This window comes from Columba livia, chromosome 6 (assembly GCF_036013475.1).
Source record: "Columba livia isolate bColLiv1 breed racing homer chromosome 6, bColLiv1.pat.W.v2, whole genome shotgun sequence".
In the NCBI taxonomy this organism is placed as follows: domain Eukaryota; kingdom Metazoa; phylum Chordata; class Aves; order Columbiformes; family Columbidae; genus Columba; species Columba livia.
The window spans coordinates 23,615,232-23,642,771 of record NC_088607.1 but is presented as its reverse complement, the minus strand read 5'-3'; the positions used below and the strand labels follow the sequence as shown (position 1 = coordinate 23,642,771).

The following is a 27,540-nucleotide window of genomic DNA, read 5'->3' as shown; positions in this document are numbered from 1 at the left end:
CCAATTAACTCAAATAAATTGATTTCAACTTACAGAACGAGTGGGAAACCAACAACAGTGGATCTGGCTACAGAGATTCCCCCAGCCCCAAGCAAAAATCCACATTCCCCTGTATTTCCCACCTACAGGAAAACTCTCCTGGCCCTTGGCAGCAGTGGGACTGAGGCCAGTCAGCCACTTCCATCTGCAAAGCAAAGGGCACAGCTGAAGATGTTCTCACTAGAGGTACAAGATACCTGTAAATTATGTGCATTTCATGTGATAAAATCTTACTGTGTTTCTGGTGCGACTGGAAAACGTGTGTCTTACTCTGATGGCACATTACTGTAAACACTGCAGAACAGCACACAGAACGCACTTTCTCACCCTGCGAGGCAACGCACTCGGTTTTCCCCGCAAAACACCCGGCGCACCCCCTCGCCCCAGCCCGGGCGCTGCCCCCGCACCAGCCGCGGCACCGGGTGGCGCCGCCAGGTGGCGCCGTCGGCCCGGCCGGCAGCACGAGCGGCGGCGCGGGGGGGCCCGGCGACCCCCGGGTTGGCCCTTTTGTTCCGAGTTGGGGTCAAACCCCGAAGGAAAAGCAGCAGCCGGTGCGGGGGCCGTGCTTGGGAGCGCCCCCGCCCTGGCACGCCGTGTGCCGCCGGGGGGCTCGGGCACAGCACACTCACACCCGCCCCGCCGAGACAGACCCCGGCGGCCCCACGGGCACGCGTGACCGGCGTGAATGCCGCAGCCCCAGCCACGCACACAGGCAGAGTAAAACTCCACACCCCCCACTTGCGTGCCAGGGGTAACCCCAACCCCACAAGGACGCACCAGCCACCCCGACACCCGCTACAAGGTTGAACCCCAGCTGCCCACCAATGCGGGTGTGCCGGGGCAAGCCCAGCCACCCCCCGACTGCTCTTCTCCGACGTAAGCCGCAACTGCCCCGCCAACAAGCACACACGGCAAAAGCCCAGGTATCTGGGGTACACCCCAACCACCCCGCGACATTCCCGTTCCCTCTGCAAACCCCAGTGTCGCCGCCAGCACCGGCCCGGCCGGGGTGAACCAGCGCACCACCTGATGATGATCAGCCCCTCCACAGCGCAGCTCCCGCCGCGGCTGCCCGCCCGGGCTCCTGCAGGTCCAAAGAGGGTAGGGGATTATGGTTTATAATTAACACAATTAAAAATAGATTTTGAATAAACTGAACACTGAGAGGATAGAAATCTGTTGTGCAACTGGCACTTTAGGAGGAAAGGAACTGGTATTATTCAAAGGTAATCCAAGACACCGCAGCACAGGACCTTCTACTACCAGGCAAGTACTTTTAAGCTTGTTTACAAACCAACCCCCAGTGAACTTAATACATGCACTGAGAAGCATGAATTTAACCACAGCCAGCTCCGCAAGCAACAACACAACTGCAGGGCTAGGCCAGATTATAATCTATGCTGCTGTACTCAGAAGCTCTACTATTTGTGAAATTTTAGTTTGCTTTCCAGCTGGATTCTCAGGCTGAGGATCTCTCACTGAAAAAGATGCTTAAATTCAAGGGTTTTGTTTTTTTAAATACCAATCTGTCTTGTATTTAAATTTATTACAGATCTGCCTTTAAGATAATAGCCGTGAAACACTGTATCTGGGTTTCCCTCTCAGCTAATATTCACTAGAGTCTTTCTTGGGAAGGGAGAAACTGGGCAGCCAGTTACACTGGAGAAAATGGGAAACAGACTATGAATGAAATGCTGTGCAGTTCAAAACCAAAACCTGGGTGTGGAAAAAAATATCTATATAAAGAAGTTCAAGAGATGGGGGTGGGGATAATTTTTTGCCTTTTTTTTGCCTTTATTTTTTAATACTAACCCTCCATAGTTTGGGACTTCTATGAATTATTTATAACTAGGATAGAATTTTCAGAAAGAAACAGGATTTTTAAAATCAACAGCCTTCCTCAGAACATTTTTATTGAGGAAACATGTTTGTGTGTCTGTAGAAGACATTGGGATGCTTGGAGTAAAGGAGTGCAGGAGGAGAAGACTGGGTTAAATTAATTCCTGCTAAATACCTACCAGCAGACTTACTGTCTATATGAGGAGCTGGAGGCAGAATTGTACCAGGGTAAAAAGGATACTGTGTCTATTTATAGCACTGCCTTCAACACCGCAGGAATTCAAAGGAAAACTCCAACTCAGCACACAGTCTTCTCATCATCTGCTTCTGTCAAGATTAAATCAGGGCTGGGATGATTCCGTTCCCCTGCAAATCCCTGCTAGGAAGGATCTGTTCCTTTCTGCAAGTGAGGGACTACCATGGTACAAACCACTCCCGAGCTCATAGGATCTGGGCTCTGGGAGTCTTCACCCAGCCAAATGCCACCTCTTTCCTCTTGGTAGTCAGAGGAAGGGGATAAAAAGATCTTTACAAGCCTCAGCACTTCAGCAGGAAAAAACAAAGGTGTTTCACCTGCTCTGCATCCCTGTTCTCCATGCTGTCCCCAGCCCTTCTCCTACACCAGATGCTCTGGGGCACTTGCAAAAAACATGGTAGCATAGCGCCAGCGTGCTCCCAGTGTCAGGAGGCAGGGAGGGGAAGATCAGGGTCCTGGCACACAATCATTGTCACTCATGGTGTCACTGAGATCAGGCCTGTACCGCACAGGGCATCCATCTCTGACAAGGAACGGGCTCCAGCAGTTGTATAGGGCACCTATTTGTCAGTGGAAATGATTTCTGATGTTAAGAGTACAAATGGAAGCAGCCTTGGAAAAGCTATTGGCAAAAACCTGACCACCACTCCAAGAATAAGGCAGGCTCCTGGAGTTCCTTAGGTCCACTCTTCTTTTAGCATCACAGCGCCTCAGATCTTTCCTTCTCATCTTCCACCTTCCAGTTTCTCTTTAATAAGAGCTGCTCTTTCATTCTTCACAAAGCACTACCTACTCTACACTCTCGGTGCTCCTCTTCTGTAATTCTGTTATCAAGCTGTCTGCTAGGTGGGGAGCAGAGGTGCAGGACTTGGTGCTGCGTTTGAGGTACAGATAATTATTATGTGCATCTTTTCTTGTGGTTGCTGCCTCAACAGGTGGAAAACATGCTGTTCTCAGATAGATTTACAGCACTCTGAGCTCCTGCCTTGTCTTTTCTCTAAAGCCAGTCGTGTGGTGTTCCTAAAATAATAAACACAGCCTCACTGCTGCCACAAAAACCCCTGGTAAATATATTTTTATGGGAATGAAATATTAAAGGATTTGAACATTTCACTGAAAGCAAAATATGAGCAGTAAGGTTGGGTAAAGATTCAAAGGCTGGTTTACTTCCTTTCCCTGGGGCACATCAAGGCTGTACTGTTTGCACTTTAGAGATGGATAGCGGGGAATTACTTAACCCAAAATGATGGAAACAATTCAGACTATAATAATATAGCATGAGAGTTTCTCACATTACATCTATTCCCCATACTGCTGGCTATATTCTGCCTTCAGATTCACATGCACAACTCTCACTGGATTCTGGAGGAACTGTATTTGAAGCCAAAATGCATTTCATTGTCTTTCTGAAGTCTCTACGGTTTAGTTGCTAAATCCTGAGCTCAAGGACTGGGGACAAAGCTTGTCTAAACATTTCCCAGTGTCTGTCTCTGTGAGATTCCCATCTGCTATGTTTTATTTTGAATTTCATCTCCCTACTTTCCTAAAAACACAAAGCAGAAACACAGGTTTCCTCTGCCCTGGAGTGCAGGAATCACCAAATTTCCCAGCAGGTTCTTTCACAACATATGGTGGATCCAAGTTTGTTTAAAAATGCTACAAGCCCTTTGTGGAGTAGAAAGAGAGGAGACCAGAAATGTGGGCCAAGTTTCTGAGTGTTATGAACACCCCCCATTCCCCAAAGGGACTCCATATCCTGTTTCCTCTCTCCCAAAAATTTCACCTGGCTTTGGGTTTCATTAGGAGAAATACACATTGCTCAAGTCCAGGCTCTAAGTCTTTGGTTTGTGCTTCCTGCTGACACTGCAGAGACTATACGAGCAAAAAAACCTGAGTCTGACCTGTGGGCTTCACATTTACTACAATAGCAGAGCAAATTAAATGGAGAGCATGTTAAGCAGGTTGGGAGATTGTTGTTGACCAACAAATCTTCATTAAGTTCCCGCACCAAGCTGTGCTGCATCTCCAATGTAACTGATTATTGTGTCTCCATCTGTGTTTCAACTATATCTTCACCAGGCTTAAAACAAACTGAGACTTGCTTTAGGTCTAATTAGAAATAAAACATAATATTCATCCACGTTGCCCCACACATGCACCTAGTTTGGAGGTGCTGGTGCATCATTCAAACAAGCCAGGTTCCACTCTGTTCACCACCAGGTATTTACTGCTCTGGTTTTCGCTAACTCTTATTTACTGCCAGTGTCTCACAGAGACTTTGTTCACTGTTTTATGGTGACTTTCTGGATTAGTGGTTTGCATTACCAAATACAAGGTCTGGAATTAGTTCCTGGCACTGACCTCCAAAACTTTCAGCTCAAGAGCCACCAGCATGAACCCCAAGAGTTCATACAACTCATACCTCCCCACAGCAAAGTCCATGCTTGGCATAACAGCAGCTTTCACAGAATTAGACCAAAGCTCTTTTTTGATATTCATGACTGAAGGGAGGCTACCACAACTGGAGCCTCTGACAGCCTTCCCTGCAGGCCACTACTAGAAATACAGCTCCACAGGCAAAACTCAGGTGCCAAGCTACTCTGCTGTATGAGCTTTAAAAACACTGCCCAATTTAGACCAAACAGAGAAAGGTTTGAGGAAGAAGTGCAAGGAAAGCAAGAGGAACTGAACAGCAGTACTGCGAGTTATGTAGCTTCAGCATCTGCAGTGTACATGCAGAGCAGGATCTTCTGCCACAGACTGGCCTTGCCTTCAGGTAAGATGAGAAAAAATTATTAGCTATTTCTCTTCTGAATACAAGGTAAGAAACAAAAGGTATTACATGCAGATAAACCGCAAATGACGGAGGTAGCCTTTAGTACCATTCTTTGTCAGATAACATTTATGGTGACCAAACTACATACTGGCCATACCCCATACCACGTTGTTCTCAGAGTCAGACAACACTTGAAAAACATGGATTGGACTCAACCATTTCCATATCAAAGAGAAGGCATTGATTACTGGGTTATGGGGTTATTGGATTTATGCAGCACCACCTCCGTATGAAGGCTAGTACTGGTTCCCAGCACTTGGGCACTGCAAGGCAACCTCCCCTTCACAGAGCTGCCCGTTGTGTCCCTGGCAAGGCTGAAGAGTGCGAACACAGCAGCTGCCTTCTCATGGGATCTGAATTATTTTTTGCTAGTGGTTAATTTGATTCCAGCTCTAGAAGAAAACGAGTTCTGTTCTGCTTGTACCATGTGACCTATGACATTTAGGGGCATATATTTTTAATTGCCAGTTTTAGAAATATGGTAAAAGTTAACCTAAAGGACAAATAATTAGGAATACCTGTAATCTCAAGAGCTAATACAAATTCTGGGAAATTCTAAACCTCAAATCAGCTGTACTACATAATATGATGAGTTCCTATCTTTTTTTTTTTTTTTTTTTTTTTACCTTCAGCAGACTTAGTAGTGATATTTTACAATGAGAAGAAAGCAATTTGCTTAGCTTACTTAGGATTTAATCTCCTTCCATTGCATCTCTTAGACTGCACACGCATCAGCAAGCAAGTCTCAGCTCTGTTCAGTCTCAGTCTGACCTCTGTACTAACTTGATTTATTGTTTTTAGTTCTCAAATAGTATATTACATTATACCCCAACGGGTCTGATTAGAACTGGCCAGTATTTTAATGATTTATGAGGGGCATCTGGGACTGCATGGGCAGCATACGTGTTGTGTCACTGCTATAGGAGGAGTCTGTATTGATCCATTCCAGTGTGCTCCAAGACAACAGCGTGTCAAATTCCAATAAGCTTTAGTTCGCAAACCTGATTTGACAGGTGGCCAAGCTTGCACTGGGACTGACTGTAGTTCTCATGGTGGGAATAAAACAAAACATCTGGATTGCTTCTAGTCATTGCATTATGAGAGGATTTCCATTCCTTTCCCTTGTTCCATTTCTGCCTTACAGTGCTTAAGGAGGTGTTTATCCTTCCCAGTTCTGTAGCCAGAAACCTGGGCAACGGGAGCTTGCTATCAGCTCTGCGGTTTATCTTTCTGCCAGGGAATGCTGGTGAGGACAGGCTCCTGGAACTAGCCTTTCAAACCTCTCCGAGTCCTGCCATGGCTATCACATTGCTAGAAAGTCTCATATCAGAGAGGCTGGGGTGAAAGCAAGATAGACTAATAAAAACCTAGAAAGACAATGTGGTTGTTCTTAAGTCATAATGTCACCACATTTAATAAGGGATCATGCTATTTTTTTTAGGGTATCTCTAAATAAGGACTTTGCAAACATGATAAGAAGAGTATCAGGAGAATGGCATAGTGGCATAGGGTTTCTGTGTCCTTGGTTTGATTTTGCATGTTCTGAATTCTGTTTTGAACAAAGCTAAAATCTGCCAAAGCGTTCCTAGGAAATCTCATCCCTATGCACGGAAGTCCAAATTTGACCATGATTTTCACTTCAGAATGTAAGCTATCTTTGACTCACTAGATGTAGGCACAGCTTTTGACCCAAATTAAATCAGAGGGTGACTCTTAACCCTGGTTCAGCTGTTGCTACAAGTGTTTGGCAGCACTCTGCCCCTGGGTTGCCTCCCAGCTCAGTCTTCTGTAGAGATGTAGAAAAATCATCCAACTTAACTTTACCATCTCCACCTGTGTGGTAGGAACAGCAGTTTCTTCTTCACAGGCTCACTGTGGTAAGAATTATAAAAAGCATTCCAGTGCTCAAGAAACACCAGGAAACTGGCTGCCTACCTCCTGCTGTTTTCCACCTTTCTTCCTAGCAGGTTGCTTACCCCTCCTGCTATGCCAGCCTAGGGATACGTGTCTGTTGTCTCCTGTAAGCTGGGTAGCACTGAGCCATCTTCATGATGCTCGTAGAGACCACTGGGCAAGAATAAAGAGCAGTGAATCTGTCAATGCCCCCAAACAGAGCAGACCCAAAAAAGAGCAATATATTCTTTTTAAGATAGAAGAACATACCAGAGCTAGTCACAGGGGAGAAGGGCTTTGCATTGTGCCATCCTTTCAGTTAAATCCTTGGGGCAAAACCCATTCATTTGTAATGAGATTCTTTGAATTCTGAAGCCTGATGTTTCAGTGCTGGCCTTGAGGACACTGCTATATTAGTTATTGTTAAAGCAGCCTCATTCACCTTCAGATGTGGCCCACTAAACTCTAGTGGGGACACAAGACACAGACCTAAGGGACTACATTACAACTGGAGTTCTGTGCAAAGCACAGTGCAGGACATCCTTGGCCTCCGAGTAGTTATTGCTGAAGCAAGAAATAAACATGGGTTATGCCTCAGATCACTTTGGATGTGACCTGGGAAAATTAGATCAGGCTAGATTAAGAGAATGCAACATGGTAAGCCTGAGGAGTAGAACCATGGCTGAGAGACTGGAAACAACACCCAAGTCACATTCTATCATTCTTTCATCAAGCTAGATGTATTGTGCCCAGCAACCCGTTTGTGGCTTTCTTGTGTTGTGTTCAGTTGGAAGTGAGATGTCTGGATCGACATCCCTTGCAAAGTAGACAGTATGCAAAAGACCATAGCAGTTGAGCTGCTTGGCAGTCACAGTTTCAACCCAAACAGCCTCAGAGAGGGAGCAGAGAATGTACCCTGTGGTGTACAGCAATGACAGGCTCTGCCTCCACACAGCAACAGTGCTGAGGTTGAAATGCATCACTGCAAATGGGAGCCTGCGGCCCACTGGATCTTCTTCAGAGAAATAGACTCAGCACATTTCAGGTGATCTGTGAACAAACCCAAGCTTGTGCCTCTCCACAGGGTCATGCTGTATTAACATCACCCAGTAATGAGAGCACCACACACTCTCTGCAACTTCAGGCTGCAAATGTCAGTAAGAACATTACCAGAAATCATGAAAAAGCAACTAAAATTTGTGTTTTTCAGGGAGGGTGAAGGTTTTGGGACGGTTGTACCAAAACACCAGTGTCAGCCAGGCAACTCAGCTGGTTGCTGTCAGTTCCAAGAGGAAATCAAAGTGGCACACATTACTCATGATTTACAGCAACCTGCATCAACTTGCCAGTTTGTCTTCAGAAATGTTTCATCCTTTGAGTTTTTCAGTAATCTTCTGAGGGTGCTTGCAGAAGAAAAAACAGAATTTACCTATTCAGAGTACACTGGCTTTCACCTCAGACAAGTCGTTGCTGGAGGCAATAGAAAGTAAGCAATGTAACAACCCTTGTGCACAGGAGAAGAGCCACTCTTACACAGGAAAAACTAAATTTTAGGCAAGTGTGTCTTCAAGTGGGAGCATAGGGATAGCAATATTGTCTCCTGAATGTAGATAGTCCAAGAGCTGTTTAGTGCTACAATATTGTAAATTGGGATTTTTGTTTTCTCAAGAGGGAGTGAAAAATATCAGTACTGAATGGAAGAAGGAGTTACAGACTGTCAGAACTGATCACTGGTCAAGTCTGATGGCTGAAGTCCACTGCAGAAGAAACTAGCAATTACGTTCGATCTAGGAGCGGCAGCCTGGCAGGGAGCTAGAGACACTCTCAAATACAGGTGTGCTGTTTCAGTGATAAATAGCATGGAGATGTGGCAGATGCATTTTGAACCAGCTGCTGTCTTTGGGCCATATGCAGTGTGTCTGATTCTCTACCAGGTCAGGTTTGGTTAACAGGTATAAGGATGCACTTGGCAGCTGAGAGCCCAGGAGTACCAAGGGGCTCAGAGGGCCCAATTTTGCAGCTGAACTTCTGTGCTCACAGCCAAAAGCCCCACACCTTTGCTGGGGCCAGGGCTGGAGGGGAACCGACTTTCCTTTGCTTGCTTGCCAAGAGCCAAGTTCAGGTCCTTAGAGCTCTACAGCGCTCTCAGTCCAGCTGATGACTTCATGAACACCTAGTGTTGAGAGGAACACAGCTCCCCGCACAGCTTTAAATATTTGTGTTTCCCTGCATATGCCGATGACATCATTGCCACCTGAGGGCCTGAACTCGGGTCTTGGCAGGTAAAAGCCTTTCGGGTCACCTTACATTGGGGTTCTTGCTCTCAATGCATATTTATGTAATGATTACTAGATGGCTCTAATTAAATGACTGTAAAGCACCACCTAAAATGCACTAGTAATAAATTCTTAATAGCTGATACCATAACAAGCAGTTACCAAAAAATATATCGTAACATGCAGATTGTTAACAGTGTCTGGGCTTGTTTAACGCACAGCTTTAAATAGTTACAATGCACACTATTAAAATAACATGTAAAATTTGTAACTAGTAAATAAAAGGTCCAATTCAGCAACAAAATATACACAAGCTTCAGTGGTGAAGAAGCCACAGAAAAGCTTGGGGTGGATGAACTATCTCCTCTTATCTCTGCAATCCTTCTGGTGGTGCTACCTGTCAGCCATGGCTTCTATAAAGCATAATCTATGTGCCCACCCCTGCCTGGTACAGCCTCTGCCCCTGTCTCTGTCCTGACTCAGAAACAGGGCTAGGATTGAATTTATATTAGAAAAATACAACCGTGTCCAGAAAACCCTTGGTTTTGCATTCCACAAGGAAGGGATGGGTCTGGGAAAATCCATTTAGCTGCCCATGTTTTTCGCTTTTCTTTCATCCAGTCAAAGCTTCACTGTGGGCAACATCTCTACAGAGATAATTTGCCATGGCTAAAATAAAAATAAATACACATGCAAGACCCAGAAAAATTAGCAAAATCAGAAGGTGGCCAGGTTTTGAGCATTTGGCACAACATTACTGCACATAAAAGGATGGCTGCTTCTGTCTAGCCACTGTCAGGAACCACACACATGGTTGATAAATACAAGTGTACTAACCAGCTGATGACAAGAGAATATTTTATACTACAGTCACAGACAAAAATGAGGCCACCCTGCCTTGAGGCCTGCATGCTGATGTACATCCTGAAACAGCTAAGACCATCAGGTCTGAGCCCTGCTGGCTGGCCCACAGTCTTGCTACGAAAACATTAGACATTTTTGAGGCTTCTGAGGCCTGGCAACCCATAACATCAGTAGAAGCTGTGGTAAATTCAGCATATTTGAGAACCAGGATGGGCTGATTGATTTCTTCCTTACATTTGAGTAATGCTTTGCATCAGAAATGTTGCTGCTGATTTCCCTGAACATCACATGGAGGAAAGTTCTACTCAGACAGAGAAGTGTCACAAACCCTCTCCAGATAGGACAGAAAATTTGGTACCAACACAGTACTGAGGGGAAAAAAAAAACAGTCAGAAGTTCTCCTCTTCCTTATGGTGCTCAAAGCTGTCCAATACAGAGATAAATTTAGCTAGTCTGCTCCTCAGTACAGGCTCTGCATGATCTGTTGAGAGCAAGGCCATCTAAATGGATTTTGCCAGGTCACACCAAATGGGTGCCTTAACCTAAACATGTATCTGGGTTAAAGTTGGGGGTCTGGAAACCTCTCCTAAATTTGGAAGTGCTGTTCAGATTACACCCTCCAGCTGCTGAAGAGATTTTCTTACAAACAGTTGGCTACTCAAATACACTGTGCTTCCCTGGAAACCACCTCTATCTCAGTTTTCAAGTCCAGCCAGCCCCACCTCAGTCATTGCTGTATTTGATTCAACCCATCTATATCCTCTGCTGCTCCTAGCAATTGATAAATTACAGCTCCAGTGAGACTATCGGGTTAAACACCACAGAAGAATGATGACAGTAATACTTGTCATTTGTATGGAGACGTACCAACAGAAAACCCTCAAACATATGTTATCTTGGAGGAATCTTTCCAAGGGATAGGCTTTCTGAGAAACATTTATGACTTTTGAATACACGATAGGCATGAACTTGACATGACCTACTTTGGCCAAGCCCTAGCTTCAGCCTGGACTTTTACCACCACAAATCAAACCGTCTATCTGAAGTGCAGTCAGACTGATATCTTCATTGAGATGACAAGGTTACAGCACACATCAGATTGAGAAAAAACAGGATGTAGTGCACTTTGTTCTCAAGATTTAAAAATTCAGAAATATTTTTAATAAAGCCAGAGGAAAATGATGACTTTCTACCCACACACAAAAGCCAAAACAATGCCTGGGATGATTAAAATATTCACTACATCACTGAAATGAGAGTATTGACATCCTTATATTATACTCAAATCCCTTCTTTATCTTGGCATTGGAAAATGCAAGGAAAAGCAGAGGATATAAAGGCTTTCTACTGAATATCCAGGACACAAGTCATTTTTTTCCTTCTGACTTTCTAAAGCATCATGCTGCAGTGGTTTGTTTTGCTCCATCTCAGCCTTTATACCATCCTCTCATCTTGATCTTGTACCAATGTAATGCCAAATTGTCAAATTACACTGACTTTTGAGTGTGTTCTTATTTAATTAAATACTATGGTGTTGGAGAAGTTGGAGAGGTGGCACATGCGTCCATGGACTGAGACACCTGTTTAAGGGATACCAGTCTCTAAAGGCCTTCTCAGCACAGCACCGGACAGCATTAAATATGTTACAGATAAAGCTGTAGTCACTGAACTAACTGAAAAACAACCAAAGCATCCACAGTATACACAGCACACAGGGGCATTCACTGCTGGGAAGAGAGGAAACCTTGACATCCACGAGGGAGATGCTCTCTGTGAGCTCTCACAGGACCACTTTCTTTTCTTCCTGGGACCACTGACCTGGCCACTCTTGTAGCCCAACTGCAGCAAAACCACTAATGTGCTTCCAGGATGGGGGCTACAGGTGTCAGCATGGCATGGTGACATGAGGGGCCGTGTCATACTCTGTGTCACTCCAGATGATCAGAATTATCTTCTGCTTTGCAACAGGCCTCTTTGATTGCAATTCTTCTGCTAGTAATAATTAAGGAAATTCTGTTACACAGTTCAGATACAATTATGGTTGCAGTACAAACCAATTCAAAATTAATCTCAATATAACAGTAAAATTTCTCTTACGTGACTGAATAATTACTGCAATACAACTCCAGTAGGGCAAAGATCAGGAACATTTCATGTGAATATCATTCAGAAACCAGCATTGTAAAATTGTGTTGCTCATTCACATGACACACATCACAGAAACAGATCCACTACAAAAAGCGAATATAGAGAAACTGAACTGAGAATTGTTAAAAACATATTTTTAAAATTAAGAACCACCACATTATTACATGTAATAATTTTCCTCTCACACTCATTTGTTTTAATCTATTCACACTCCTTATAAACATTACACAAAATTTTAATCATAGCATTGTTTTCTTTAAATATGTGCATTTCAGTAAATGACACTTGCATGTAAAAATTTAGTGAGCTAACATGTTAGACTGACACTAGAACTGAGCAATCACTTATTCAGAAAAAATTGCCTTGTTTTCCTGTCTGTAAATTTTCTATGGAATTATTTCTATGGAATTATTTTCTATGGAATTATTCAATGTATTATTTGAATAGTCCTACAGAGACTTCTCTGCTTTTAAATCATTCACAGCCTGTTAATTCCAATTATTTCACATTTGAAATTTGAACCCAAGTCCTTAATTTTCATTGGACATCGCGTTTACATGAACTGAAGCTGTTGTCCAGTTGAACAAATGTGACTAGAATGCAGATGGAATAAGTTTTGCACATAGCATCAGTGGTTCGTGTCAACAGAAGTAAACTCCTTAGCTATAATACAAGATCCACGTGAGTACAAGCTGGAAGTCATCTCAGGGTAATGCTGGAGAAGCACACCCATCTTGCAAAGACAATTATTCCACAACCTTCAATAGCCCTGTAGCACACGCTACCTTCTTTTCCCAAACCCATGCAGTTATGTTCCCTCACAGAAAGACAACTTAAAAAAAAAAAATCTCTGAAGGAGCACTTTTCCTAAGGTGTGCTCTACTTCTGAGTTGTCCACCCAGCTGTTAGAGGGACAGCGTTATGGACCAGGAAAGCACAGCTCCCAGAAGAGCTGTTGAGAGTTGCTGCCTGTCCCTCCCCATCTTAATGACAGCTTGAATGCTGAAATGTTACCTGGACTTTTGGACAGTGCCCTGTAATTCTCCACTCATGTAAGGCTTAGGAAAGCAAGGCTGACAGCAGCCTTCCATCTTCTGAGGCTAGGTAATATGAAAATCAAAGTATCTAATACAGTGGAGAGGGCAAGAGGAATGGATAACAGGCAGTAGTAAGGAAGAAAAGAAAAAACTTGAAACTGTTGAAACCAACTTTATAAGGAGTGAGAAGTGCCCTAGAGTGGTCATTAGCCACACTGCCAGGAATAAGATACGTCAAAAAAGAAGAACATTTGCTGCAGATATTATGAGGTGTGAAGGACTGGAGGAGGCTGTTATAATTGAAAGTATTTAATGAGCTTGCAGATGTCCCTGTTGTCAGAACACAGGAAATGCAAGTCCCATTTCTACTGCAGACCTCCTGCTTGGGATCAGAGAAGTCACGTGGGTGTTTGAGATCACCAGTGGGAGCCATGCAGACCTGACTCAGTGGGCACTGGGGTGGGCCAGTGTCAAAGCAGCTGTCAAAATCAATGGGGGATGTCCATTCCAGTATGGGAATTCCTCCATGCCTCCTCTTGCATAAAGCTATCCAAAATGGGCAAGAACATCTGCTTTTGTTTTCACAGTAAAAGCTGACACTGGCGGAGATACGCATACTTGGGAGGGGGGCACATTCCACAGCAGAGCTCTTTGTAACACAAACAATACAAGACTATCCTGGGAACATTATTATTTTGTGAAAACTTACTGTATTCAAGAGGACAAGACTGCCTGTGAAGGTGGCAGAAGAAGGTGTACTGACAGAAGAAAGGGTTCCTTTTCACAGCTGCCAAGGCACATCACCCAAGTGCATGGCATAAGGGTGGCTTCTAGTTAATCCTTCCCTCCTCCATTTCTGTGGACATTTCAGGGACTTAGTTATTCCATTTCTCCTTCAGCAAAACAGTGGATTAATATAAAGGTGCAGTGAGCTCCCAAAGCAGTCTAGTCTTCAGACTCTTTGTGCATGCAAAGAAAAATACTTTTAAACAAAATTACACCAAAATATGAACTTAGGGCTAGTGAAAGTACCTTGATGGGAAACCAGGAAAACCTTTCACCACAGTTAATATTTGGAAAGAAATTGTCAATGAAGGTGCTTGAACATGACTACGGCCTATTTGCAAATAGCAGAGATTCAGCAGAAAGACAGAGTTTTAGGTTTTCTGTGCTGGACTGTTCTACCTCAAACCACCCCTCTAATCATTTATGCAAAAGACATTCAGCAGTCAGTGGCAATGCAAGGTTTTGACTCATTGACCATATCTTCATCCATGTCCTAGACAGATGCTTCTGTTCTATAGCAGCCTGAGTTGACAGAGTTGCCAATATCTCTGTAATGCAGATACTTGACTGATTTGTAGAACATAGAAATCACATACATTTTTAATAATAGTTTTAAAGCATAGCTCTGGTAAAAATAGAGTCTCTATTCCCCTCTTCAAACATCCTCCCAACAGTTCAAGTCTACAGCTAACACAAGGAACCACTATTTCAAAAGAAATGTATCATATGGGAACAGAGTAATAGCAGAGACAAATTGATGCCTAAAAAAACCTGTTTCTCCTTGTAATTAAAAGTTCTTCAAGATTAGAAATGGGACTGTTTTGGAGAAGGCAGAAAGGAGAGGAATGCAAATGAAACAACCTATTAAAAAAAATCTATATATTAATGCTCATGTGAATGGCAGCTGGAATCACTATAACTAACTCATGCAGATTCCTTCTGCCACAAACATTTGTCATTCAGACAACAAGTATGGCTGGCAACTGCCATCACAAAGAACCAAAATACTCCTTATAGAGTTTCCTCTGTTGAAGCTGACAACTAGGAGTTAACCACTGAATAAGATTTTGTGTGACTAATTCTATTGAGCTCAGCTCAGTTTGCTGAGCAAATTATAAAAGACAAATCAGATAAATAAGCAAGTCCTAGTTATGTGGTTAAAGGAAAAACTCAGCATACCAAATTAGCAACTTGTTTCTATGCCTGCTGTGTAGCTACATTTACACAATACATTTTCTGTAGCATTACCTCTTCCTGTTTGAAAGCAGAATCCTCATACTGGCATATCAAGGACCGGTCTGCTTCACTGCAATAGTGATAGTGTCTGGAATTCCAAATACAGAGTGGGAAAGTTCATACTACTATGTAAAAACCTTTAAAAATATAATTATGAACTTTAAATTGACTGTTCGACATATCTAGAAAGAAGGGTTGAGTAGTCAGGTCAAAATAAGCCTGCTGAGACCTTAAGCCTAATAGTTTGAGAAAGCTTTAGCTTCCAATTTGCCATAATAATAGGAAACTTTATTTAAGAAGCACAAGCTTCAAAATCATTGTCTGAACCACAACACGGGATTATGGGAGGCACTGTACTGTTGTTGTTTAGATCACAACAGCATTCCTGAGTCCAGTGTGGCCTCCACTGTGATAAGTATATAAACACATGAGAAAAAGACAATCTCTGTCCCCAAGAGCTACAGCTGTAACTGTGGGCAAGCTTTGGGAAGGGGTTAAGGAGGGGAGGGCAACCTCAGAAATGTCTCTGGCTGGTGCTGAATGTCTGCCCTCCACTTTCAGGATGGCCTGGGACTCCCTGTGCAGCAGGGACTTACTGCGCCCCAAGATAAGAAGCTCCTCGAGCCGGACGCCCAGCAGCCCACGCAGCACCGAGACACCATCCCTGGAGGAGCTGCGGCGTCTGCTCTGGACAAACAGACACCCCACAGGGCATGTGGACGAAGTTTGGCCAAACCTTTACGTGGGAGACCTGTAAGAGAGAGGGGAAGGTTGAAGGTGTTCATGCAACATTTGGCCCCCACCCTATACTCCCTGAAATAATCTACTCTTCATTTAAAGAGAGACCTAGAAACTAATTTAGTGCCTCACAGTGTGTTAGGCAAGGCTGAACTCTGCTTAGGATGCTGTCGCATAGAAAAAGGCATCCTTAGTACTCCAAAAGAATATCTCCCCCTCTGATTTCTGCTCTTGTATGAGTACAGGAGTCCCACCCTGCAACAGCCTGGTGGGGCCATGGCATCGGTACCACAGGCAGTCATGACAGACCCCAGTTAAACAGGATCAACCTTGTGCTCTCTTCACATTGCCAGGCGGCATCAGTCCCCTGAACTGATGGGTGCCCAGCAGAGGTGACCTGTTGAGAAAGCAAACCAGAAAACTCTTGGCTTGTGCAGAAATAGCTTCACCATCACCTTTTTATTTCTTGTCATTTGAGAAGAACCACCTAAACTGATGTTTGGGGGGAAAAAAAATTCAGGAAACAAAAGTCACTTTCTTAACGAGTCATTTCTGTCTTGAAAGACTTTGGTGGAGACTTTGTACTGGATCAACCTGTCAAAAATAGCCACTACAACTTCATGCAGTTTTAACAAACTGCACCATCAGCAGCATGCTCTACCCCACACTGCGATGCAGTAGGTGAACATAACCCCCCGTCCTTCTTCCAGGTACGTCGCTCGTGACAAAGCACAGCTGAGCCGAATGGGCATCTCCCATGTTGTGGATGCTGCTGCTGGGCGATTTCATATTGACACGGGACCCAAGTTCTACAAAGATCTGTCTGTGGATTACTATGGAGTAGAAGCAGAGGACAACCCAAACTTTGATCTCAGCATTTACTTCTACCCAGTTGCTCGATACATAAGAGCAGCACTGAATTCCCCAAGAGGTAACTAGACCATCTGTGCATGCTGCATACCTTCTGCATAAGAGCCAAGTAGGGCAAGCTATCAAATAGTATCTGGCATAACCAACCACCTGCAGATGTGGGTAAGAATGGAGATAGCCAAATCAAGTAGTGTGACGCCTGCCTTCTGAACTCCCACAGTAAGCAGCAGTTCCCCTGAAACAGGGAAGGATGCACTGAACGGGCTTTCAAAAGTGTTTTGCTATGCCTCGTGCTATTCGTTAATGAAAGATAAAATAGCAAGTATCCATTATTACCTATAGTGACATACTGACATGGGAGACAGCACACACACAATTTTTTCAAATTAGTGCTGGGATTTAGAATAAATGCTGGGATGGGGTAAAAATCCCATGCTGTTGCTAGAAGGAGTATAACCTTGAAATAGGAAGATAACCCACAAAATCCTTGGACTCACTAAATACAGGCCAGATACGATGCCAGAGGCCTGGGGCTAGTGGGGGATCATAACTGTTAAGGATAAGCCTTCACAAAAGCAAGTCTTCACCGGGGCACAAAACTGTACAGATACACACTCAAAAATAAGTGATTCATTAAGAGAACACCTACACACTCAGCAAACTGTTTTGCTTGCATCATGGTGAGCTTTAATATCAATGAGGGTCATAAAATACTAACTACCCAGATTAACCATGTGCAGCTAGTAGATCTAATTTACACCATGCAATCTAGGAAAGGGAGACACAGTTACTGAAAACAGTGCACCTCTGTGCTCGATTCCTCAGCATTTACTGCTGTTTGGAGGGCTTGACCCATCCTGTTAGAAAGAATTGGACTTTGGCTGCATTTGGATTTCAAAACCACTAACACATTTGGGGAATTTGGACCTGCACACATTTCTATTACAGCGTATACTGTTTGCAATTGAATTCATTATTTGTGGTGCTCCAGGGAAAGGTAAAATCCAAAAATCTTTTCATGTGAGTGTAAAAAAAAAAAAAAAAAAGAAGTTTCCAAAAAAAAAGTTTCCAAATCAATTGACAAAAGACAGAAAACAACAGACAAATCATGGTGACTACAAAAGCAAACAAAATCAGTGCTTTGCAAGATGCATGCCCAAATACTGAAAGCTATGAATGCAGAACAAGTTGGGGCTCAAGGCAAACACAATGAACTCATGTCTAGAGTGTATATTTATCTCTACTCCCATGCTTTTAGACATTGCTGTACTGAAATCCATATGGAAGTAAGGTTCTGGGAATGGGGACAAGGTGAAATTCAATCATATACAGTCCAGCTGTTGCTGACATTCATCATTTTAAGGAAAGTGCAACAGTTTAGAAAATATATAAACAAGATGTTCTGGAAGCATAATTTCTTGAGGTATAGAAATTTAGCAGCTAAATACCCATGACCTGTGCAAGGATGAGATAGGGAGGGGATTGTTACTCACAGCATTTAGAATAAGAGAAAAAATGGCATTTATTATAAGCAGTGATGCTGAACAAAAAATTACACCAGGTGACAAGAGGCCTGTTCATATTAAACTCAGGATGTAAAAAGGTACTTTCGTTTGACTGAGAAGTCATTTAAGGCTGCTGCTTAACTCTTACAAGCAAATTTAGCATCTTTTCTTTAATGGAATTAAATGATCTTTTTCACCTGGGAGGATAAGTCAAAGTTAAGATTATATGAGACACAAACATATTTAAAACTATGAATCAAATACTAATTAGAAATAAGTAAGAACTGTTACTCCCATCATGCTTGAAGAAAAATTCTGATGCTTTACACCAGAAGTCCAGGAAACAGCATAGTGAGATTTAGTTCAGATTTCTACCTTAGCTGAACAGATTACATCTTTGATGATGTAAGAATTTTCTTTATAAAGCAACGTCTTTTGCTCATGCCAGAGCATGAGCAGAAGGAAGCAGAGGAGCGTGTACTCACCTACTCCTCATCGGGAGCTATTCCTGTCACAGTGGTCAATGGCTGCATAACACCCTAAATTACTTCCTTCATCATCTTTGTTGTCCACATTAAGAAATACAGGCAGTACTATTGCAGCCATGCCATATAAGCACTATTTTATGAACGCTGTTTCCTTGGCTGCCTTTTTTTCAGCAGACCCCTGCTGTTACTGTGCCCACTTAACAGAGCTGTTTGGGAAGGCTTAGCCAAGAGCAAGCAGATGCACAAGCTGCCCCCTTCTCTGCAAGGAAAAACATGATGTCAGGGAAGTACTGGCTTTCTCCCTCGTACTCATGCTCAAGGGGCAACACCTTGAATATCAAGTTTGACCCTTGCATGGCCATCTGTGCAATTTGCATTTTTCTGGAGTACAGCTAAACCTAAGCATAAACCAGCAGCATTTGGCGAAGACTAGCAGGAGAGGGAAGGAAAGAGAACTTGAGAGCACAGATGAAAACATGCCATGAAAACTATTAAACTAACAGTATGTAGAGAGAAAGATTCCCAAGGAGAGAGCTTCTCCTTTTATTGACCTCCAAACATGTTTAAAACGGGCAGGTTAAAATCACCCATTAACTTCCTGAAATGGCAAATCCTCTGAAAGACCTTTCCTTTCTTCCGCTTCACTGGAGCAAATGAGAAGCTCGGATCCCTCTTCTGCCTTCTTGGTGGTGGTGGTTGCGAAAGAAGATTAACTTACAAGAAAAGGGTCCTGTTTCTTGACTCTGCCACGGGGGCATTCCATATACCAGTTTGATCTCCCGCCCTACAGCAGATGACAGCCCTTACCTGTTCCGGGAGGCATGGGAAGGAAAGGACATGCCACTATTTAAAGCTCTCCATAGGCTTCATGCTGTTTTCAGCTGTGACAGATAGACATTTGATTAGTCAATAAACAGACAATTGATTCTGCACCTGGCTACAGGATGGTGGCTAAAATGTAACAGGAGATGCGAAAACCACAGTGGAGTAGGAAGAGGCCCTGGGACCTCCTGGCCCAGCTGAGCCCTCGTGCTGGTGAGCAGCACAATTCTGCTGGATTCAATGGAGCAAGGGCAACTGGGGCGTTCACTCCGGGTGACAGTGTGCAGACTGGTCTTAAGCAAAACTGAATCCATCCTGCAAGAACGCAAGGGCTGGTTCAGGACATTTAGCTCAGTTAATGATGAGTAGCAAAAGGACAATAAGATATTATGTGTTTTAATGACTAATTTGTTCAACAACATTGAATTTCCCAACTTGATTTTGGCCAACAAAGTTGAATGTGCAAACTTCATCCTTAGCACAAACCCTTTGATGTCAGTAGAGTTACAGCAGGCATGAGCTGGATATAATATCCATAATCCGTTGTTAAAAACCAAGTGTCATTGTTCTGCACAAATCCCAGCCAGATGACAGTTATTGTCTGCCTCTGCAAAAAGTAGCTTGAGATGTGTGGTGCAACATTTCAAATAAGGATTGCAATATTTAATAATGCCAAAAGCTAAGTGGCCCCACTTCTCCTCAGTTAATCCCATTATTCCTAAGGGATCCTGTTACACGCTCAGAAAGAAGGTTGCAATATGGCCCTCTAATGTGGGATCAGTCCGACTTCTCTTTGCACTGTATGATAAAACAAATGGAGGCGAGGAAAGCAGATCTGAAGGATGTCAGCTTGTGGCGTGGACTCTGTGGTACAGAAGATCTGGTTATAACCTCCTTGCCCACGCCATGACAGAGGCATGCACCACAACCACCCCTGCAACACTGCTCGCCCAGGCTGTGGTCCAGCAGCCACCCGGGAATCCGAGCCTTGGTGCTGGGACAGTGCATCTCTGCTGCCTCCCGCCAGAGCCTCACGCAACCTGCTGTCAGCAAGGCCACTGCAGTCACCACATGGTACAGATCTGCTTCAGGCACTTTTAAAATGCGGTATATCGTGGTGGGTTCAGAGTGTCACTTAACTCAGACAGAGCAAGTGCTAGAAGACAAGGGTCTGAGCCTGTACACAGAACCAAATGGCAACACAGCTTTTGTTTCCTGACTCAGGTTTAACATTCAATTTGTTTGCTACAAATAATCACATAGGAAATTCAAATATGTTTTCATTAGAGCAATTTTACGTTAGTTAAATCATTTCATATGACAGTCATTTTATTGTCAGTGTACCAGCATTTATCATAACCTCTGTACCTCATGAAACAAATTTAACAATGTAGAATAGACATAGCACATGTAAAAGAAATAATATACCTGCATTCTCATGGAAACAAGTGTATCGGAGAGACCTGTCCATTAGGACCAGGGTCATTAGCTGGGGCTTGTCCAGGCTGTCGCTGAGACACCTTCTAAATCTAGATGTCAATCTAGGAGGATTCTTTTGAAGTGTGGATAAGCCAGAGAAGCAGACAAGAAAATTCAGTGTGTTCTTACTTACCACCTCCTCCTCTCAGACACAGAATTAGATACAAAACAGTAGAGAGCCAGCCTGTACAAGCAGGAGTCTGGAATTTGTTCTGCTTTCTATGCACACAACAAAAACACATCAGGCAATAGTTAAAGGCAGCATCCATACCTGTGCTTAGCTCTGTCTTCACTTCCAGGCTGCAGGTGGGGCAGAGCATTTTCCAAAGCAGAAGGCTCCCTCTGGCTGGAAAAAAAAAATGGACCCAAGAACAATTTTTAAAATTAATTAGGTTCCGAACGGTAAGTCTCCTGTCCTCCATCCAATTTCTGGCCAAATTTAGATGGAATTCTAAACTATTTAGTGATTCAAAAAAAATCAAATTCACCATCAAGGTCATATCTTTTTTATTTTTCTTTTTTTCCCCTCTTCCTGGTGTAGTTCTAACCATAAATATAGTTTATTTTAATTATCAAGTGTTAGTGGCTTAGAAGTTTTTTTTGGGGGGGGGGGGGGGTGGTGGTGTAAAAAAAAAGGCTGTTCTAGTTCCAAGAAAATTTTTTTAGAACATATAGTTCCTTTGCTTCTGTTATTTGGGCTTTGCATCAGGGTGAGAGTCTGGATTTCCCCAGTCCCTGACACTACGTTGCAGTTAGGCCGACTATGAGCTACTGAAGCATGGATTTTCCAAAGACCTTTTGAACTTAGCCCTATTTGCAGTATTTCTTAAAGATAAATTGTGCTCATGACTCCTTTATGTCCCGCTGAAAATCTCAGACCTGGCTTATGTGGGTCTGAAGTGCCTTCTCCAGGCAAGACAATACAGCATGCATATCCCACCAGGTTGGTGTGAAGGCTGATGATAGTGCAGCACACTGAAAAAAAAGCCTAGTTAAAATTCAAATTGCCATTATCTTTTAGCAGGGGTGCAAAGCATTTTGCCATATTCCTGCAAAAAGTAGGACTTCACTTCCAAGAATCCCCATGGAGTTAATGGAATTGACAGATGTAATTTAACTTGAATAATGGCATCAGTATCTCAGTTAAATCTGTCAAGCTGTATCTGAATTGGAAAACATAAATAGAAATCATTTGATCTACTAATTCTGCAAAACCAACATTATGTTGGGAAAACCTCTTCCTTCCCCCGAAGGTTTTGATGCCCAGTCCCAATCTGCTGTCACCAGAGCTGGTTTCGCTGCTTCCTTGGAGACTATATTTGTCCCTTTATTTCTGCTGAAGACATGTCTATCTTTAGTGCTGAGCTCAGATTTCTCATGCCAGGATAATGAAAGGTGGCTGTGTCACATACATTGCAGCATTCAACACTTCTCTCAACCTGCTGGCCAGAGCGGGTCTTTACAACACAGGCATGTCGCTATGCCATCATCATTAGTCAGAACTGGAACAGTTGCTAAATAAATACCCTGTCACAAACAAAAAGGGATCTAAGATGAAAAGCTGTGCACAAAGTACCTGGAATTAACACCCAGGGAGACAGGGGCAATCAGTCTGAGGTTTTTGACTGGATCTATGCTCATCATCCAACAAGGATATTTTTGTCTTGCTCCCTGGTAATACAGAAATTAAGATGCTGTAAGCACAAACAAAGGGAACCAGCCCTGAAATGATGTCCATTCTTTCTACTCCTCCTTACATTATACAGAGAAACAGCATCTGAAACACTGTATTCCATCTCCAAAGGTAAAAAAGCAACATGGGATTGTTTTTACTGATTTTAATATTTTTCTGGATTTAAATGGTATTGTTGTTAAATTGCACGTCATATAGCTATACAATCAGTAAACAAGAGCCTTCAAATAAGAGTCTAAAAACCTCCTAAAATTTAAAAAAATACAGAAAAGATTTTGTCTCAAACTTGTGAAGATCCGCAGTGAAGCAGTGTTCTGAAATTTTCATGCTAAAAAGACTACTTTTTTTTTCCCAGCTGCCTTAACAGGGCACAGAGCTGGCCAGAAGTTCAAATCTGACTCTAATCATTAGTTGCTTCAATAATGCCCAATCGTTGGGCCCTGGTCTCTGTGAAAAGACTAGATCTGGCTGCAGCAAAGGACAGAAGAGTCTGAGATTTTTCAGGCATGGCTATAACTGAGTAGAACAACAGGTCATTTTTCTAATTAAAATTTTTTCATTGGATCACACCATTTTTGTGAAAGTTGAGGCATTTTACAACATTTACAAGATGTAGGTTTTCAGGTTCCAGAATGAGCTCTTTGTTCACATCCAGAAGGAAAATACTACGAATCTGAGTTTTTCCCTCTGAAAGCAATCCTTTTGACAAAATTTGCTTTAATTTCACATAAGACCATTTTAAAAAAATGTTTATTGCCTTCCAGCATGGGTCAAAGACACACATCAGAAACCCGGGAAGCGGTCATGATACAGAATTGGGTTTCTCAGGTTGCTTCCATTAGTGATCACAGCAGCAAACCCAAAAGCAGAGCAGAGGGCAGGAGGGATCCCTGGCAGTCTTCTCTGAGGCTCGCTTACAGCAACATGGAAGGACTCACAATATTACTCTTAATGAAGATGTACACCTCACATTGAAATCTCCGGGGAACTCAGAACATTTCATAAATTGTTTTTCTGGTGATCACCTAATGCAGAAGGGAAGACAAAAGTGTTAGGGAAGGATAGTGACTACAGACATACAGGGTAGGTGTGGGAAAATAACAGAAGTTTGTCAAAGAGAATTATAAACACACTTAAGTTACCTACAGCTGAGGTGTAGAAAAACACATATGATACTAATTGTTATTTAGTCATTTGTGTTTTGATACCACAGCCCTGTGACAGACTTAGAAGCACCCTATCAAACATGATTGAGACACTTGCCCTGCTGTGGGAAGATCAAGGCAGGTAGCGGTAAACTACACCTGTGCGAATCCCTGAAATACAGGCAAAACCTGTAGAGGATCAGCGATCCTCTAGCATGGGCTGAGCTCTGCGATACCTGCGTCCCCACCTGTGTGCCTCTGTCCAGGTGCTGCTTCGGGAATACCCCGGTTGGCGCGCTAATGAAAATAAATTTACTCTTCACGTTTCATCTGAGGTTTTGTGGTTGTTCCTGCATCCTGCCTGTGCCGGCTTATACAATAAGCTATAGAAATAAAAAAACAAAAGTGAGCAGGTGCAAATGGCATATACGAACAGGAGCTATTCTTACAGGTAACACCCATTTCCCCACACGCTTCCAACAAGCTCTGGGCAGCAGTCAGCACCCTCAGAAAGCATTACTGCCCTAAGCAAAGAAGAAAAAAAGAGCTTGTTGAAAATCAGGAGTGTTCCTATAATAGCACCAAGGGCTCCTGAGCATCACACATTTGAAATCCCAAGTTTCCAGGCCCTCTTGTAGTAACCTGTCAAGGCTGCTTCCCATCGTATGGCCTTCAAGTATGAAGACTTGAAGCTTTGCCAGCAAGTACATCACTCCCTAAAACCACACGTGAGCAAGCAGGGACACCATGGATGGCAGGCTGGGCAGGAGGGCCAAGGGCATGCCATCAGGTTGACAGCTAAGCCCAAACAAGCAAATGTGGATCCTGGAGTAAAATTATGAATTTTCCATGCCCAGACGTTACAAACACCACTGTTCCCCAGCCATCAGTGCACCGCATCTGCTCTGCAGGGCTGAACACATCTGTTTGCTCAGCCCCAGTATCAGCACCACTTCCATCTCTGCTCCAGCATGATAAACCCCACCATTTGGCCTCCTGGCTTAATTGGATCTCTCTCCCTCCCTTTTCCAGGTAAAGTACTAGTTCACTGTGCGATGGGAATCAGCCGCTCTGCAACTCTTGTCCTTGCTTTCTTAATGATCTGTGAAGATATGTCCCTCGCTGATGCAATTCAGACTGTGCGTTCACACAGAGGTGTCTGCCCCAACTCCGGCTTCCTCCAGCAGCTCCGGGAGCTGGACATCCAGTTAGGAAGAAGGAAAGGCAGAGCAGAGACCTGCTAGCACCAAGGGGTGCTGCTTCCTGGCGCTGGACAGAGAGACGCTGCCCTCACCAAGGACAGTGCAAGGACGCTGTCAGGACTGCTGTGCAGCTGCGCTGAGAAACACCTCGGGAAACGGCTGAGAACGAGCAAGCTGGTAGGACTTTGGTATGTATTTTTTGGATAAGCCCACTAATTGGAAAGAAAATTAAATAAAGAAGGATTCAAATGTGCAGTTTTGCCCACCTGGTCCTGTTTATTTAACTACCTGTTGGGCAGGGCATAGGGAGCAGTTGGGTTTTCCTGCAGAATTAAAGGCAGCACAGTCCACTTGAAAAAAAGACATTTTACTTGCTTGTAATTTCATTTATATGGCAAGAGGGAAAATGGCTAAACTAGTAAAAAGAAAAAGAAAGCATGAGATTTTTAAGCAAATCTTTAACATTTCACATCCAGCTGGCACAGGGGTAGACTTCAGGTTTTGTAAGCTGACATGCTCCTTTAGTCAGACATGGTGACACCAGTCAGGATCCAACTTGGACCTGGGGCTCTCTGTGTTACAAGACATGGAGGCTCTCACCAGGACCCTTCACAAGTCCTTTCAGCTTCCAACATACAGCAAATACTGAGGACTTTAAAAGAGCATGAAATCCTCAGGAGGCAGTACTGGAGGTCCCAGCCAGACGCTGCACCCTGGGGCATGGCTATCGACTGCCTCGCTGCTGGTCAGAGCGGGGAAGGTGTCCCCTAGCACGTGGAAGACAAGGGGCACACTCAGGGCACGCTGCCCACTGGAACACTGTGGGGCGGCAGCAGTGCCAGACAGAAACATCCTCCGCTTGGCTGACAACCCAGGACTCCAAATCTCATTCCCTAAATTTCCCTGTTTTAACGGAAAACCAGAACCTAGTGTCATCATGTCAGAGCAAAAACGAGCAGTGCTTCTAACAAATTCAAAGCAGCAGCTCTGCATTTCGATTATTCTTTTACGCCCAATTGGCCACATTTAATCTTGTGAAGAACTCGAAGCAGATATTTGCTTCAGTGCAATTACAGCCACATACAGAACATTGGCAAATGCAAACAATATAGAATTTCCACTTGATGGCAGATTAATTTGGTGTGATGTTTTCCCTTGGGAGGTCTTAAAGGCTTGCAGTTCTGAAAGTACCCTGCAGTTTGTATTTATAACACTATAGATGTTGAATAGAAAGAGAGAAGCATATACTGGTTCTGAAGTTTCTTTTGCCTCCATACATTAAAAAAAATTAAGTGAGCATAGCACACTTCCACTGAATTTCTCATAATGCAATATGGGAACATGATTTCCCTGCAGAGCCTATAGAGAAGTTCAGGTGGTGTTTCCACTTTCATAAACATTGTAAGTAAAACACAAGCAACGCTACAGACTAATTTCCTCTCAGGGAACGGAGAGATGTGTCTTCCCTTCAAAAAGGGTTCCATCCTTTGAGACTGGAGTAAGCAGCCAGAAGGGAGGTCACAGCTAATGATGGAAAAATCAGTGAAGTTATAGTTTTCACAGGCCTCTTACTGGCTGTTGCAGCACAGAGATTAGATTTCAGTGAGCATGGTGGCTGAACCACTCCTGGCACTTGGGTCTCCTCCACCTCAGTCTGTCTGGGGATCCTTCTTTATTTCAGACCATGCTGAAGCTGTTTTGTGAGTAGCCTTTTCAGTTGCCTGACTAATCACTCCCTTCAGGTCTCTGTAACTCAGCCTACGCGAAGCCAAATGGCACTGTATTAAAGCATAAGAAGCGTATGAAACACAATGGTCCAAAATCTCCATGCATTGAGCCTGTCAGGACAGGTCATAATTCCCAGCAAGTTGCACATCTCAAAACATCTGTGCTTGCAGGGCAGAATTTAAAGCAAACTACTTCTCTGAGTGACTAAGCCTAAATTTCCCCCAGTTGAGGCCTGACAGCCATTGTGGGACGATTTCATCTGACCATGGACAGCCACAGGTTTCCCAGCCATGCATGACTTGCAGCAGGGTGCAGTAACTCCGGCTGGAGCTGCAGCCTGCCAGGAAAGCCAGGGACCTGGCAAAGCAGGACTGCTTTCTGGGTGTCACTGTTACAGGTGTATAGTGGAAGCTTCCTCTTCAACTTGGAAAAAAACCCTAATGAAACAATGAAGAACAAGAGGTCAAAAATCACTGACCCAAAGACAATAAAGTAACTATCAAAGCCCAGGACAAAAAAAAATTCCGTTCCTAGAAAAGCCTAAGCTGGTTCCAGCGCTTAGTATTGCTATGAAGTTCAGACAGCAGAAGGCATGTCCCCACATCTCCTTGCAGTTTCTCCACCCTCCAGCAGACAACAGCACCTGAGCCCACCATTGCT

General features: G+C 43.6%; 1 protein-coding gene and 1 long non-coding RNA gene across 3 annotated transcripts; one reads left to right on the top strand and one right to left on the bottom strand.

The window, feature by feature from the left end:
- Positions 1–610: 610 nt before the first annotated feature.
- LOC102087681 (dual specificity protein phosphatase 13B) lies at positions 611–25,407 on the top strand. 2 transcript variants are annotated; one of them, XM_021284351.2, is made up of 4 exons: positions 611–1,140; positions 15,772–15,963; positions 16,659–16,879; positions 24,983–25,407. In XM_021284351.2, the coding sequence occupies exons 2-4, from the start codon at positions 15,773–15,775 to the stop codon at positions 25,192–25,194; spliced, it is 624 nt and encodes a 207-aa protein (XP_021140026.1). In that variant the 5' UTR covers positions 611–1,140; position 15,772; the 3' UTR covers positions 25,195–25,407. The 2 variants fall into 2 exon arrangements, with proteins under 2 accessions (XP_021140026.1, XP_005500135.1); XM_005500078.3 differs by having other exon boundaries at positions 1,055–1,305.
- LOC135579834 (uncharacterized) lies at positions 16,266–25,146 on the bottom strand. Its single transcript, XR_010473636.1, has 4 exons — positions 22,689–25,146; positions 21,384–21,458; positions 19,619–19,692; positions 16,266–16,345 (listed from the first exon to the last, which is right to left on the bottom strand). It is a non-coding gene; the product is annotated as an uncharacterized LOC135579834 (long non-coding RNA).
- Positions 25,408–27,540: the final 2,133 nt, after the last annotated feature.

Excerpts from the sequence above, each read along its gene's own strand:
- LOC102087681 (XM_021284351.2), top strand. The coding sequence starts at position 15,773 with ATGGCCTGGGACTCCCTGTGCAGCAGGGACTTACTGCGCCCCAAGATA. Across the intron at positions 15,964-16,658 it reads AACCTTTACGTGGGAGACCT|GTACGTCGCTCGTGACAAAG; the intron begins GTAAGAGAGAGG and ends TCCTTCTTCCAG. Across the intron at positions 16,880-24,982 it reads AGCACTGAATTCCCCAAGAG|GTAAAGTACTAGTTCACTGT; the intron begins GTAACTAGACCA and ends TCCCTTTTCCAG.